Source organism: Fusarium pseudograminearum, chromosome 3 (genome assembly GCF_000303195.2).
Source record: "Fusarium pseudograminearum CS3096 chromosome 3, whole genome shotgun sequence".
NCBI classification, from domain to species: Eukaryota; Fungi; Ascomycota; class Sordariomycetes; order Hypocreales; family Nectriaceae; genus Fusarium; species Fusarium pseudograminearum.
The window spans coordinates 5,874,715-5,890,112 of NC_031953.1; the positions used below are offsets into that span (position 1 = coordinate 5,874,715).

General features: G+C 48.6%; 4 protein-coding genes across 4 annotated transcripts, besides 1 other annotated feature; 3 read left to right on the forward strand and 1 right to left on the reverse strand.

The window, feature by feature from the left end:
- Positions 1 to 3,366: 3,366 nt before the first annotated feature.
- Positions 3,367 to 3,388: a microsatellite.
- Positions 3,389 to 4,035: 647 nt separating this feature from the next.
- On the forward strand, positions 4,036 to 6,500 carry FPSE_09853 (uncharacterized protein; the record flags this gene model as incomplete). The annotated part of the gene is made up of 2 exons (XM_009262970.1): positions 4,036 to 4,698; positions 4,749 to 6,500. 2 exons carry the CDS (start codon positions 4,036 to 4,038, stop codon positions 6,498 to 6,500), a joined length of 2,415 nt encoding a protein of 804 aa, XP_009261245.1.
- Positions 6,501 to 6,983: 483 nt separating this feature from the next.
- Positions 6,984 to 7,601, reverse strand: FPSE_09852 (uncharacterized protein; the record flags this gene model as incomplete). The annotated part of the gene is made up of 1 exon (XM_009262969.1): positions 6,984 to 7,601. The coding sequence occupies one exon, from the start codon at positions 7,599 to 7,601 to the stop codon at positions 6,984 to 6,986; it is 618 nt and encodes a 205-aa protein (XP_009261244.1).
- Positions 7,602 to 8,365: 764 nt separating this feature from the next.
- On the forward strand, positions 8,366 to 9,799 carry FPSE_09851 (uncharacterized protein; the record flags this gene model as incomplete). The annotated part of the gene is made up of 2 exons (XM_009262968.1): positions 8,366 to 8,859; positions 8,917 to 9,799. The coding sequence occupies 2 exons, from the start codon at positions 8,366 to 8,368 to the stop codon at positions 9,797 to 9,799; spliced, it is 1,377 nt and encodes a 458-aa protein (XP_009261243.1).
- Positions 9,800 to 11,757: 1,958 nt separating this feature from the next.
- Positions 11,758 to 12,061, forward strand: FPSE_09850 (uncharacterized protein; the record flags this gene model as incomplete). The annotated part of the gene is made up of 2 exons (XM_009262967.1): positions 11,758 to 11,848; positions 11,904 to 12,061. The coding sequence occupies 2 exons, from the start codon at positions 11,758 to 11,760 to the stop codon at positions 12,059 to 12,061; spliced, it is 249 nt and encodes an 82-aa protein (XP_009261242.1).
- Between the last annotated feature and the right edge of the window lie 3,337 nt (positions 12,062 to 15,398).

The window sequence follows — 15,398 nt, forward strand, 5'->3', positions numbered from 1 at the left end:
ATGTCATGGTCTGCCCCTCTGAACTCCATCCGTTGTTAGATTGCCTTGGTCTAAGCGATCGCTTACTCCCGCTAGAAGATCAGGGCTTTCTTAGAGCCAGGAGAGAGACGGAATGAGTAGGCATGGGCGATAGTAGTGCTAGCGAAGTGCCGCAAATTACCCCATACACAAATGCGAGACTGTCTGAGACAAATGAATCTGTTGCCGCGGTGCCGGAGATGAAGGATTTCTAGAACGGGCGGTAGAAGGCGACGACTAGTGAGGCGATGGCCAATCGCAACGCAGGAGTGTGGCACAGCGTGGTATGGTGTTGCTAGAAACAAACCAAGATGTTAAAAGGCAGGGGTGTAATAAGAAATCCAAAATCCTTCTATCGAAAACTAACGGAAGAAGTATTGTTCTATTCCTGTTAAGAGACACTGGCCGCATGTAGTGTGTTATTTATGTACAGGGGAGAACAACAATGTCTTACTTATCTGAAGTTGCCCACCTGAGTAAACGTATATCCAAGATGATTGATCCTGGGATAGGTAATTAAAGAATAACTAAACCGGACTTTTCTCTCTCTCGAACAGCCCGAACCATGCACACAGTATCTCTCTCAGCCCTGTCTAGTGTCTGGGTTGTTTTCGACGAATAGAGGTAGCAGTTCGCACAAGCGGCCAGGCCGACTATCGAACAAGCATTCCAACCATACCGCATTAAGCAAGCATAATTGTATACCAAGGTAATCGCGGCACTTTGGTTCTGTACATCATAAGAGACTCAAGTTTCAAGGGGCGAGATATCATAGGATGCTGCATTCTGATTTGTACATGTTGTATTTTTTTTTAGCAGTAGAAAACCGTTCGGCATAAAAGTACCGGTACTGTATGCAAACTGTACAGAACAGCCAACCAGGAATGCATTTAAGAGAGAGATGGTGAGCAAGTTACGGAGAATACCAGGGCCATGTCCCAGGGACATGCTGGCCAGATCTGGTAATAAGCCAACTGACCATTCATATCGCTGAACGAGTGAGTTGCTAGGGCCCCCATCTCGGAGCCGAGAAGATTTGACAATCCAAACCTAAAAGCACAGATGGTACCGTCGGCCGACTCGACTGCAATTACTTGAAGGGGGCGGTTACTCAGGCGCATGCAGCGGTGTAACACATGGTACGAGCATGGTACTGGACGGAGTATATGGTGCCATAGGGCAAAGTGTGTTCTGTGGCAGGCGCATGGGTCGATGTAAACTATGAATTAGCGAGGTATTCGGTCTGGGGACGTCTACCAGGGTGAAACGTGGTGGAGAAGAATTCTAACTTCATCAGTTCAAATGGGCCACTTTGTTCGGGCATATCAATGCGCAAGGTAAGGATGGCAACCAACGGAGAAGGAATACAGTACCTAGATATTCGTCACCCTACAGGTCTAGTCTGAACAGTTGTCTATACATTACTCCAACCTCTTCCAAGGATGAGGATCGAGTGAGAAAAAAGGGGGAGAGGGGGGGGGAGCATAACCTGTTGCAAACTCCAACAATACCTCAGGCTGTCGCGTCTAAGTTGAGTTTGTGTCATGTTAATGTCTATTGCCGGGGATTGGATGGAAATGCTTGCGACTCGCACGGCTTTGTGCGTGCGGAGGAGACTGGGGATCAGATGGAAAAGACGGGTCGGCCGAAAGGATTATCTGTGAACCCGTCACGAACCCGATGGCAGCAGGCCAAGACTTGCTGCAAGCTTGTGCTGCGGACTGTGATTGTCGCGATCGACATGTTTCTCTTACCATCGTGCAGATCTCTATTGAAACCTACCACGCTAGAGTAAAACCATGCCTTCTTCTGCGTGCTTTTCTCGGCTCCTCTCGGACTGAAGGCCTCCATGAAATGGGTGTCCTGGTTTGGCACGAGCCATAACTATAGCCAAGCACAAGCACTCGATATTGAGGCCTCTCGCTGGTGACATTTATGGCACCACCAGTGATAGGAGCAGCAGTATAAGTATAGAAAATGGGCCGTTCGAGGCTGTCGATCAATGACGGGCATGAAGAGCAGATCCTTATAGCATGAGTCAGCATTCATCGTGTCGTTGATATGGACGGATGGAATTTGGAATTGGTCATGTCTTGGAGATATCGTATTTTCCATGGCACAAGTTGAGTGAAAGTGCGGAAGCGAGAGGTGATCGAGACCGTCCATGATAAAAGTCTAGGCCCAAATGTTACTCCGATCTGGAAAGGAAGGGCACCAATACGGGCACCTGCCCCAACATTTGACCCGACGCTGAGCCAAGTACGAATGTAACGACAGGCAATGCCATACTTACCTGCCTTGTGCGGTAGAGTGTAAGAACCAATTCACATACAGTACACTTACTTTCCTTTTAGTATGGCAATTCAAACTTGGAACGGGACTTGTTTCTCCACATCGAGTGGACACGACTAATATGTACCTACAAACCCATCCATGGAGAGGGCTATCGTCAATTTGCATCCAGCAATTCATCATCTTTGATATGAGCAGTTGTTTTTTTTACCCTCCTTCCCAAACCTGGTCTTAGCGAATACCGTCCCTTCTATATTGTATGCAATTGATAAGCACGATGCAGTTGCATCGAATGTTTCTATCATCCCCATTTCCAGATAACCATGTCGCATTGCTGCACAAATTCACAAATGACTGAAATGAATGCGCACCAGAAAAGCGATCGACAATGAATATCAACAACAAGGACCCATTCTGACGTTCTAGCCAGGTTCTGGCCTACGGATACACAACAGTGCATTTGCCTTAGTACCTACAGGTCATGTCTCCACTGAACAGTCTCCGTCGGTCGATCAGACCGACCCCCCGCCAAGCTAATACTTTCAGTTCCAGACGGCGATTCCAGCGCCTCCTGTCTGGTATTCGCAGCATCCCATGTCCATTTACTTATGGCTTGGCTGCTTGTGGCACGTATCGGGGGCCTGAAGAGACGACTCAGTCGTTGATACAATGGCACTGGATACTAGTCTGGCAATCAGTCGACGAGGTATCCCCATTTCACTGGCAATAAAAACATCCTTGATGAACATCGTATAATAGGCACCTGGCAACCAATCAGTGGACTGGACCACGATGTTCCTATGGAACCTATTAAGAACAATGTCTTCCAGCGCGAGTTCTCTGTAAAGGGTCCAGCCCAAGACAACGGGTCCACTCCACCATAGCAGGTACCTACCTACAGTACCACCTTGTTCGCATCCATCTGCACCTTGGCTCGCTGGTGCTGCTGCTGGATCGCCCGACTCACGCGTGTGCGCGTGTTTGGTCTGAGGTGGCTGAATCAGATAGGGACAGCCAGAGAAAAATGCACAACAGGACAGAACAGAACAGAGAGGCCTGCTCTGCTCTGCTCTGCTCTACGGATACAGTCTACGGAGTAGCTCCGTCAAACAAGGTAAAGCTCAACGACCCTGGCCTAGCATGTCCAAGCCCAAGCCAAAGCCGCCCCAGCCCATCCCATCTCCAGTACCTATTGCGCAGTACCTACAGTACCTCCCTCTACCGGTGTGGCCTTGGGCTGTCCCCCGTATCCCGTGCCTTTGTGCCCCGTTTCCCGGTGCCTCGTCAACTTATTCGCATCGGGCTTGCCTGAACAATTATTCTCTGGCTTCGCCTCTTCTTCTTCTTCTTCCTCCTCCTCGACTTTGCCCGAGCCTTTCGACTTTTATTGTTCGTCATGTCCGTTGCGAGTTTAGTGCGCTTGCGACCTACCATTGCCTACCTACCTAAGCCGAGGCTGTCGTCGGATTCCTCAACCTGAAGACCACCATCGCACCTGTAACTGAACTCAAAAGTCCCCGAAGCTGGTCAGCGCACTTTTCTCGAACCTCGCTCGTTGAACGTCTACTATATTCCCGTATACTTGCGCTGTTCCGATTTGCGGCACCGATCCACCACCACTTGTTCGCCTTGTCCGAATTCCTGAGCTGTCGAGCTTTTTTTTTTAAACCGCTACACAGTTTTGGTCTTCTGGCACTCTGTCGCCTGGTCGCAGGCATGCCCGAGATGACTACAGCGCACTCAACCACCCACGATGCAGGTAGCGCACCTGTTGCACCTCCTCCTCAGTCCATCTTGACCTCTACGTCTTACGACACGCCTTTGTCGCAGACACCACCTCACCATTTACAGCAAACACCCTCGCAAAGCCTCGCGCTCACCCACCAACAGCAGCAACAGCAACGGAGTGTGAAGAGGCCTAGGCCAGTCAAGTCATGTACCGAGTGCCGGAAGCGTAAACTCCGATGTGATCGCCTTTGTCCATGCTCTCAGTGCCAGAAATCGAACCGAACTTGCAAGTACGCTGTCGATCATGACTCCGCAAATCTGTCAGAAGGCTCCGACAGCGAGATGCCAGAGCCCACTCGGCCAGCTAAACGCAATTGCAACACCGGCATATTCAATTCGACTACTCCACTGCCAAGCGATTTGGCGTATGGTCCTGTTCGGAACGGAGACGCCCCAAGTGCGCCGTCGTTAGAAGAGTTGTCGTTGCGCATGGAAAGGCTTGAGAGGCAGCTAATGGCCAGAAGTCCTGCGGTATCTGAGGGCAGTGGGGGCCGACTTATCGCTGCGTCTTCTGAAACTATACGAGGTCTAACAGTCAAACAAGGAGCTTTGCGAACAAGGTATCATGGCCAAAACAGCCCTCGCGTCTTGCTCAACTTGGTAATGCTTCCTTAATACTGTTCAATCTATGCACTTACTGATATTACTAGTTTGATGAGGCAAAGGAATTTATGGCAAACAATTCCAACAACAGTGCAGTACGCGAGGTTTTACTCAACTTTAAGTGGTTTCACAAAGCTCTTATCGACGAGTATCGCAAATCTTTGTCGCCAATCACTGTCTTTGTCGATTCGATGATGCCCGTTCAAAAGCGAATGACGGATATTCTACCAAAGAAAGCAGTATGCGACAGACTAGTCGCATCCTACGTCGACACTTCCGAAACCATCTACCGAATCGTCCACTTGCCGATGTTCACTGAGCAGTATAACCTATTCTGGGAAGGCAAGATACAATCCGAATATTTCCTTCCACAGCTACTCTCACTCTGTTCTATCGCGTCTCGCTTCGAAACAAAATCGAAAGGCCTCGGCAACGAGCGATCTGAAGGCGTGCATATTCCAACAGCATGTGCTCTAGTGCGAACATGGCTGGATAGCCTGAGGGGAAAACAGTTGGTCGATTTTGCGGTGCTTCAGGTCGAGGTTCTTCTTGTACACGCGCAGCGAATGATCACACCTCGGATACAGGACTCTTGGACATCGCTCGGTTCTATCGTGCGTATGGCTATGAATATGGGTCTTCACCGTGATCCCGCAGAATTTGAACCACGGGTTCCCGTGTACCTGGGCGAGATGCGCCGCCGACTGTGGTTTACAATTCTTGATATGGATCTTCATATCTCACTTGCCAGCAACTTGCCTTGTTTGGTTCGGGAAGGGGATTTTACCTGCCGACCGCCACGCAACCTCGACGATAATGAACTTTACCCAGATATGAAGGAGCTGCCAACGCCAAAGCCTATCGATGTAGTCACCGACAATCAGATGCAAGTTTATGCCGCCATGACACTGGGGGTTCGTATGAAGGTGGCACATATGCTGAACCGGATCGACACAATCCGGGACTATCAAGAGATTATGGATGTTGGGGCTAAACTTGAGCGCTTTCTTGACGATATCAACTACATCTTCCCTAGGCAAGGAATATTGAGCGATTCGCAGAAGAGCAAGCAGTGGAGGTCGCGAGTCATCCTAGACATGCATGTGCGGCGACCGCTGCTGGCACTCTATCGACCATTTGCCATAGGAGCATCCGACGCCCCGGCGCAAATCTCCCGAGCTTATCTCAGGTCTTCAATGGTCATCATGAAGTACTTGGATGAACTAGATCCTATGCTTGCGCACTTCCAAGACATCACCGAGATGTACCATCAGGTGCTGAAGAAGGATATCATCCAAGCTGCGCTGAGTGTATGTTTCTACATTCGGTCAGCTGTGCGTCCAGCTTCGGATAGCTCAGGACTTGGTTCACAGGCTTTGCGCATGTCTCCCGATTCTTCAGACGACTTTCCGATCTATAATCCAGAGAACCTTGTCCTCTGGTCTCCTTCTCGACTTATCACTACCGTGGAGAAGACGTTGGACCTTCTGGTCCGCAACATTAGTGGCCGGGATACCAAAGATGTGGTATGTTTGGCAGTTGTCCTGGAGTGTGTTTCCAAACCCGAAGTTAAGACCGAAGATGTTGTACAGAGTCTTCGCATGATACTAGACCGCTGCTCCAGGGCTACCAACATGAGTCTCGATAGCGTCCCAATAGGCCCTTCTGGTGTTGTCGACGGATACCAAGGGGATGCATACAGACATCATGTGCCGTTCATGTATCAGCGGAACTCGATCGGAGTACCGGCAGCCCTCAACGACTTTGACAATTGGATGCTTTGGGAAGGATGGGAGTGATGTTCTTTCAAGCAGATACGTGTATGGTCAGGTGTCAAGGGTTTAGTCGCCCTTGAAGTTGTTATCTTTTTCTTCTTGACGTTGCCCCTTTCTTCTCTCTGTCCTGATGTGTACAGAAGTCTTGATCGGGGCAATTGTGTAGACTGATTTGCTAAACCGATGGCAAATGAGTATTATTTGGCGGTATTGCGCTGGGTCTGGAACGTTCAGCGGGCGTTTGTTGAGTTTCCCCGTTGCACGGGGCATTCTGTTCATGGTGCCTCGACTCTGATGGCCATACGTGGCCTTGCAAGGCGCATTTAGGTTAGATGAGCGAAGCGTGAGCTTTTTGTATGCTTGGGACTTGTACACAACTGCAGGAGGGTGAGTCCAATAGATGGATGGGGTTTTGGAAACTCTGTAAATGGGATATGGAAATGGTTTGGATTATTAATAACAGATTAATGCCAAAGAATACCCAAGCAACCATGTTGAATCGAAAGGTCATGATGTCCCTATACTCGCCGCTTCTACCAAGCTAGGCACAACCCCGTTTGGTTCGTTGTTTTGAGCCGTGTCAGTTGTCATACTGACTCTTTTGACAGTAGCCATCCACGCAGCACCACGCCCGTCACATGGAGAAGCACGTATTGTCTTGGGTATCTTTGAGACACGAGAATTCGGAGCTAGCACGAAGGGCAAACCACTGCCCCGTACAATTGCATCGACTCTATTGTAATCATCTCGTCCCATTTGCGTGGCATTGCTGTGAGTGAACACGAGGCGAAAAGGCAAGGATATTTGCGAACATGACAGCTTCCATTCAGTTCGCTTTCGTAAATTCACGGCAGCGATGGCTTTGAGGAGCGCTTGAGCGACCAACTCCCAGAGATTGGCATGGTCGAAAGCTATAACGATAGCTTCTGGGAACATCGGTGTCTGTAGTGCTGTTTCGAGATCATGCTGAGACGTAGACGAGCCAGTAACGAGAGTAACGTTGGCGTGACTTGGGGAATATGAACCATAGGGAAGAAGAGCTGTGACGGTGTAGTTTCTTGATATTGCAGATTGAAGAACTGCAGAGCCGTTTTGGTCTGATGTACTGAGGAGAAGGATGTGCATTGTGGTGGTGGTTGAGATGGATTGTGGAGGCGGCACTTTAGATTATTTAACTTAACAAGAAGCGATATCGCGAGAGAATGAACAAATGAATCAACGCGATGGATCTCCTGTTATGTCCTTGGCTTTATACCTCACAGTTATTGTCGAAAGCCAGCGTATTATAGTGAATAGTCGGCCGATTGAGACGCGGCCCCGAATCACTCGGCCGGAACAGACTTGACAGACCCAGTGATTATCTATTTTACTAACATTCGAATGTATAAGTTGTTGCCAACCATCTGTGAACTTGTACTTGTCTGCTCATTGTACGTGACAGAGACAAATCTTGGGGTTGTTGCCTTTCACGAGCCATTAAACATCCAAGTTGTCGTTGACCAAAAGAGGCAATGTATTCAAGTCAATGAGCCTCGGTATCTCGGTTCCTGACCATCCAATTCCCCCGCACGATGGTAGTGTTTTAGAGCCTGGGGTATTGAATGCGACAAAGAAATTGATCTTATTTGACGAGGATTTGGGTTCGACCCGAGTTGTTTACCTGATTGGGATGAAAGCCAAGGTAGTTTTTAGTCTAATTGTCGATCCTCTCAGGTGGAACAGTCCAAGTTGCAAGGGGAATGTAGAGACCAAGTTACAGAGAGGTCAAGGTGGTGATATCATGAATACATATATATTTTAAATCTTGTCTCTTTTTCAACTCTCCGCAAACGACCCTCTTCACATACCGGACCAAACAATAGCGAGCAAGTGCTTTTATACCTCCCAAAATGTCTAGCAACAAAAAGTCACCCGTCTACGTCCTCGGCGTGGGCATGACCAAGTTCATCAAACCCCGCGGCAAAGTCGACTACACAGAACTGGGCTTCGAAGCAGGCGTCAAGGCCCTTCTCGACGCGCAGATCAACTACGATGATGTGGACCAGGGCATCGCGTGTTACTGCTACGGCGACAGCACCTGCGGCCAGCGCGTCTTCTACCAGTTCGGCATGACCCAGATCCCCATCTACAACGTCAACAACAACTGCTCTACTGGAAGCACCGGCCTCAACATGGCCAGGACCCTGGTGGAGCACGGAGCTGCAGAGTGTGTCATGGTGGTGGGCTTTGAGAAGATGATGCCCGGTAGCTTGCAGAGCTTCTTCAAGGATAGAGAGAGTCCAACAGGAACGACGGTCAAGATGATGGCTGATACAAGAGGTATCACGAACTCTCCCGGCGCGGCGCAGATGTTTGGCAATGCCGGGAGGGAGTATATGGAAAAGTCAGTATCAACGGATATATGCTCATGAGATCAACCTTGACTGACCTTTTGCAATAGATATGGAGCCACAGCTGAGGACTTTGCTGAGATTGCGCGCATCAACCACACCCACTCACCTAACAATCCCTACTCTCAATTCCAAGACGTCTACACCAAAGAACAAATCCTTCAATCTCCCATGATCCACGAGCCTCTAACCAAACTCCAATGTTGCCCAACTTCGGACGGCGGCGCAGCAGCCATTATCGTCTCAGAAGCCTTCCTCAACGCCCGCCCTCATCTCCGCGAACAGGCCGTCGAGATCGCAGGCCAGCACCTTGCCACAGATGCACCAAGTCTCTTCTCCCGCAGCGCAATTGACTTGATGGGCTACGAGATGACACAGCGAGCTATGCAAGAGGCAACCAAGCAAGCTGGGATTTCTCCCCGTGACGTTCAAGTTGTTGAAGTACACGACTGCTTCAGCGCGAACGAGATGGTCACTATCGACGCTCTAGGTCTCTGCGACAAGGGCAAAGCGCACGAGCTCGTTCGCAACGGTGACATCACGTACGGAGGAAAATATATCATCAACCCCTCAGGCGGTCTCATCTCCAAAGGCCATCCCCTAGGTGCAACAGGTATTGCGCAGTGCGCTGAGCTGGTATGGCATCTCCGTGGATGGGCCAACAACCGTGCAGCGCCCAACACTCGATACTGTCTGCAGCACAATCTCGGTCTTGGAGGCGCTGCTGTGGTGACGATTTACAAAAGAGCTGATGGGCGCGCTGCGCCTGCGGTGAACTCTACAATGGTGGGAAATAGAAACAAGCTGGGATATAACCCTGCAGTTGTGGCCAAGGGGTTTACGCAGGAGCATGTTGATATGGTGAGAAGCAAGAAGGCGAGGAGCGAGTGGGCGTTGCAGGATGTTGAGAACAAGGTTGAGGCGAGGTTTTGAAGAATTGGTTTGTGAGTTAGGGAAGCGTTGATGTGTTTGTTTGTGATTCAATTGACCTACAGTTATCTATTTAATTTAGTACGGACTATAAAGGCCATCGCAGACATTATCCGCGTTTGGGTCTCATACTCGATCTCAATGTTCCTTGAATAGACGTGGTCTATCCAACAAGACCCTTGAGTAAGCCTCTAAAGTATAAAGCTGTTGTCAAGTCAATAGGTCCACACCCAAAGTCGATCATCACCTTCATTCAACTTACATCAGATCATTGATAGCATCACCCGTCTCCCATTTCAAACCATTCGTAAGAGGCCAAGGATCCGTTGACATTTACAATGTGCATACACATGAGATAGTCCCTACCAATTACCCAAAACTCACAACTATGAAGCGTTGCCACCCGTGGGGGTCCATCTCTTCCAGGATGGACAAGTGTAACCTATTTGTTTAGACCGAGAAACAGCCGCGATCAAAGCCCAAAGGTGGTATCGTCAGATCATGTCAGATCAGATCATGATATGGTATAAACTGCTCGGCCAGATACCCGGGAATATAGGCGTATGGTATAGGATCCACGCCCTGAACCAAGGATACATGGCTCTGGTTGTGGCTGTTGGAAAAGCAGAGCCTCATCTGCCGATATGGCTTTCTTTATGGTGGCCTGTCCCTGTAGCTTAACTCTGGATCAAGGCTTCATAGGGCCGATCCGCCTGTGGATACGGTAGTGAGGCTCTTTTTCGGTGCTATAAACAGTAATAGAAGGTTTCTAGTAACAGTTCGGGTGGCATGATATCGTTACAGCCCGGTAGACTGTTAACTACCTAGTCAAGAGATTGGTGGTAGATGCCATGCACCTGCAAGTGCCTCCTTACATTCTTCTAGAAGGATGCAGTCAACACTTATCTCGGCTAAACACGCCTCAGATTATCTATTTTGGTCACCTTATCCTGACGGTTTTGACCCTCCGAGAATACGGTCGAGATAGTGCCGGTGAAGCCGATCAGATCATATTATCCATGTGAAAGGCGGGCCCTGGAAGTCAGACCATTCGCATATTGTCTGTGCTTGTTCGGATCGTAGTGAGTTAAGAATGGTGGACCCTTGAAGAGCTGGGACAAGATGCAAACGAATGCTGTGTGTGACTTGAACTTGCGTCTGTTCCTAGTTGGACCTCTGGTTGATGGTGATCTTGAGCTTATTCAGCCATTGATGTCGGTCGGATATAGGGTAACCTCTGTACCAAATATCATCCAACTTAATGGTGTTTATTCATCCGGATAAATGATTAATATCGATAGCCGCAGTGAAATTGAAAGCTGTTCTCTTCTCCGAGTCACATCAATTTCTACTATACGGTCATTTTCGTCAAGAGGATAACCAATTGAACACGGCAGTAGACAAACCTGAATCACAGCCACTTTGACAAATCAGCGTGCTACTTGTCCTACTTACACGACATTGACAATAAAATTAATTGCAACACTTTGAGTAACTCCTCAAGACAAATAAACCATAGAGTCTATTCGCACTAAATTATCAAAAGCAACAGAACAAGAAATGAAACGGTATTGTAAACCCAAAGCCCAAGCACCGGAGTAATTACACGTCACGATAGCAGCGTTTCAGAAAAAGTTTCGCCGTGTCTTGAGCATGTTTCATTTTGTCACGTCTCTGAAATTGGCGCCGCCTCCAATTGCGCAATCAACTAAGATAGTATCACAAATTTAGAGAAACGTGTATTAATAATAGAGTTACCGTTGCTCATCACAGTCAGCAGCAAAGTAATAAAAACACAATCATTCTCCCATCTCTTTTCTCTTTCTTGTTGTACTCGTTCATATTCCCACTTTCCAGCACGGACCCTACTACTCCGTATCGCATCTCCGAATTCATAACCACCAAAGATACCCCGCCATTTTCTTCAACTTCAACTTTTAACTTCACAAACACTCTTCACAATGGCCGACACCCACACCTACGAGTTTGACATTGCCATGAGCTGCGGCGGCTGCTCTGGCGCCATCGACCGCGTCCTCAAGAAGCTCGACGGTATATTTCTCTACCCGGCTGACCCCTGACCGCCGCTGACAGTATTACTTTGCAGGTGTTGAGAGCTACGAGGTCTCCCTCGAGAACCAGTCCGCCAAGGTCATCACTGCCCTCCCTTACGAGACCGTCCTCCAAAAGATCGTCAAGACCGGAAAGACTGTCAAGTCAGGCAAGGCGGATGGTGTCGAGCAGTCGATCGAGGTTGCTGCTTAAGCAACAGACTAAACCGAATAGAAGCATTATACGGTCGATTCTTCTGAATATCCATTAGCCTTTGGTGTTTAAAGTCCTGGACAAGGTGGACAGGAGGGATGTCTGATTTCGCGAACCAAATCCTCATAAACCAATAAGAAAGAATATGGCTGCACACATTGTTGGTGGCATGCCCCTGGACTCGTGCTGTTTCCATAATTTGTATTCGCCCACTGTTTGGTTGTCTAACCCTTGATAAGGCACTCCAAGGGAGTCAATTTGCAATCGCTTATGGTAGGTCGCTCGCAATGTAGGCTCTGGGAGCGGCTACTGAAGGTAGTAAAGAGCCATTTACCAAGGCAATGCTCTTCGCGCATACTTGGTACAGACGTGTCTTGAGCGACATCGTATCATGTTCGTGTGAGGTGCTAAGAACAGACTTAAATGTCAAAATCAGCATAGTAAAAAGAGATAGTAGCAAACATGAGCGGCGCTGTGTCGAGAATAAAGCATGCAGCATGATATAGTCCTTTCTTGCGACTTTCCATATCACACTGCGAACTTTCTAAAGCTGAAAGAAGGGTTTCTTGCAAGTCGAGCTTTGACAGCCTCGCCTATGTTTTTCGGGACTTAGAGAAACATCGTACAAGCAAAAGAGGATGGAGGAAAGGTCATGAGATATCATGCCACATGACAAACCGTCGGTCAAGTACATAGTAGTTGGTTTCCTGGTTTCCGAAACGTCAACCTTTTACTCGGACGAAAGCTACAAGTTGTCGGTTCGATGCAAGACGCGCCGTCACAGCCAATGATGATGCACATGTAACCCCAAGAGTGTTGATCTAGACTAGAAGGACATAATGCACATCTGAGTGTCATGACTGCAGGTGCCATCATGAGAAGACAAGCCTGGGCAATGTGACATTGGTGAACCGGGCACATGGCAACCAATGAATCCATCTCGTCAACAGCTTCCGTTCCTCCAGCGACTCGAGAGACCTCATTCTCGTTGAAGCATCCCTGAACAAGGAGTTAAACAAACATCAAAACCTGGGGCCCCAGGATGAACGGATCGTCTTTGGGGTGTCTTTCAGGTTAGTCCTGAGGGTGTGCGCCTTGAATGCGGGGAAGGCAATTGTGGTTGCGGCTCATGCAAGTCAATACTGCGGAGCCGCAGTGGATTCGATGCCATTTTAGCACTGGCACGGGCCTAAACGTGGCGGCCCCAGGAACTAACTGACCTACGCATCTCCCCCAGATATTTTAATCTAGGAACTACATGACTGAGAATCAATCTGTGGCGGCTATAGTGCAGACTGACAACGGCTCCGAGGTAGATGGAATAGCCTTGTGACGCCCCTAACAGTTAGAGTACCTAGTAGCGAAGCCCTGTGAAGGTATCGTGGAAGGTGGATCTTCAACAACCAAATGTGATCCAATAGTGCCCCATAGTAGATGTGCGTTCGAGAAGAAGTTCAACTGACAAGGATGTACGAGGGGTTAGGAATACCTGGCTGATACTGTACTACCCAAATGAGCGTCATAAGCGTGTATAGAACCATTAGTCAGCGTTCATTTGTCCACAACCGTAACTGAGATGCTGGGCCGTACCAAGATGGGTTGCGCTCACCAAATCAATCGTCAGGGAGGCATCGAGACAACTATCAGTGTTGTATTGTATTGCCGACGGATGTAATCATAATGCAAACGTTGGCGTGGCACTCTGTGAGCCTCCATGCCGCTTGCGGGCACCAAAGATCTAAGACGATCCTGACAGGGCCAAACCAGTCCTGCCGTGTCTTGGTACCTAAGAAACCCACATAGTGATTCCTACAGCTTACGATCCAGAACCAGCTCGCATGGACCTAGACAACACAGCACATCGCAGGGATTTCGAGTCAAGGACCAAGACCTATTCTTCAAGCTTGGAGCTTTCCCCGCATTTACAAAAAAGACCTCCGCCCAGCCGACTGGGATGAACCCTGAACCCGAGGGCGGTTCCCAATCTGGTGTAGAAGTGACTGAACATGGCGTCAAGTAATTCAAGAACTATCTGGGGAGATCCCCAGACCCCAGAGACCTCATGTGCCATCACGGATCCGAAGTTGCTTCTTTGTAGCGCCGTGCTAGATCATCTGGGGAGGGGGACCTGCGTCACCTAAAACAAGAGTGCGGGGAAAAAAAGTGAAGATATTCTCAAAAGCCCACCAACACGACACAACGCTCCACTGTTGCTTAACCAGTGGTTGGCTTGTATGTCAATGCTTTGCAACTTGATCAAGTCTAGGTAGTATCAGCCACGACGGTATTGGCTCCTCATACCGCATTTTGGGGTAATTGTGTTCACTCTGCAGCGAGAATAGCTCCTTTCGAGCGAAACGTTACTTTAGTCCTAGTTGTTGCTTTGTTTTCGGTGTAAGGGAGGTTGTATTGGAGAATTGTCCCGACTACTTGCCGTGTCTTTCCTGTGCCGCTTTGACGGCTCAGCGAAGGCGAAGCATGGCAAGCAAGGGGCTTGCTGTTTAGTACGAGTTGTTGGCAGAGCGAGCCCAGTTCTAGACAACGAGACTCAATACTTGTTGACATAATTATCACTTATACAAAACAATGAGTAATCATGACATTAAGATCAATGCACTGGGACGTCAATCCATAAAGTTTCAATCGATCTTTTATTAAACAACTCCGCAAATACGCGAATGGACATGTGAATCGGCAGATGCTTGGTGCATACCTAGGTAGCATGGCAGGGAGAGGAACTGGATTGGAACTGCACAATAGAGAATTGAGGCACAGAAACGGTTGAGGTCATGATGCTGCAGACCTACCTGATACTGTATGCATGTACTGTATACATACCACACTACTTTAGCTTAGGTACGGAGCCGCTGCCAAATAACCACCCCGGCTGTTCCGCAATCTGTTGATCGATGGCTGTGCAGCTCCCACATGGTTGAACGGATGCACTTTGCATTGGGAGAAGCTAAGGTATCGACTTACAACGTAATGGAAGCCGGAGTCTAGGAAGCCTCGAAAATGCGTGGGATGAAGCATTAGTGAGTGGATGCTAAATCTAGTGGGGCTCAGGTTAAGGGGTTCTCATGAGGCCTTTGATGTTCTCATGTCATGCCATGTTGCGAGTAAAAGTGAGGATCTGACAAGCAACCGAATTAGGACCGGATATGTAACCGCATTTACCGCAACAACGGTAGTTTTCCCTTTGCTATCTCTCTGGCTACGTAAATCTTATCTTGGGTTGTTTTAAAATGGGTTTCTTGGCTATTTGTTCCTGGCAATATGGGCTGTTACAGGGGAAAAGGCCAAAATCCGGTACAATGGGAAAAGGGCCGCAAAAAGC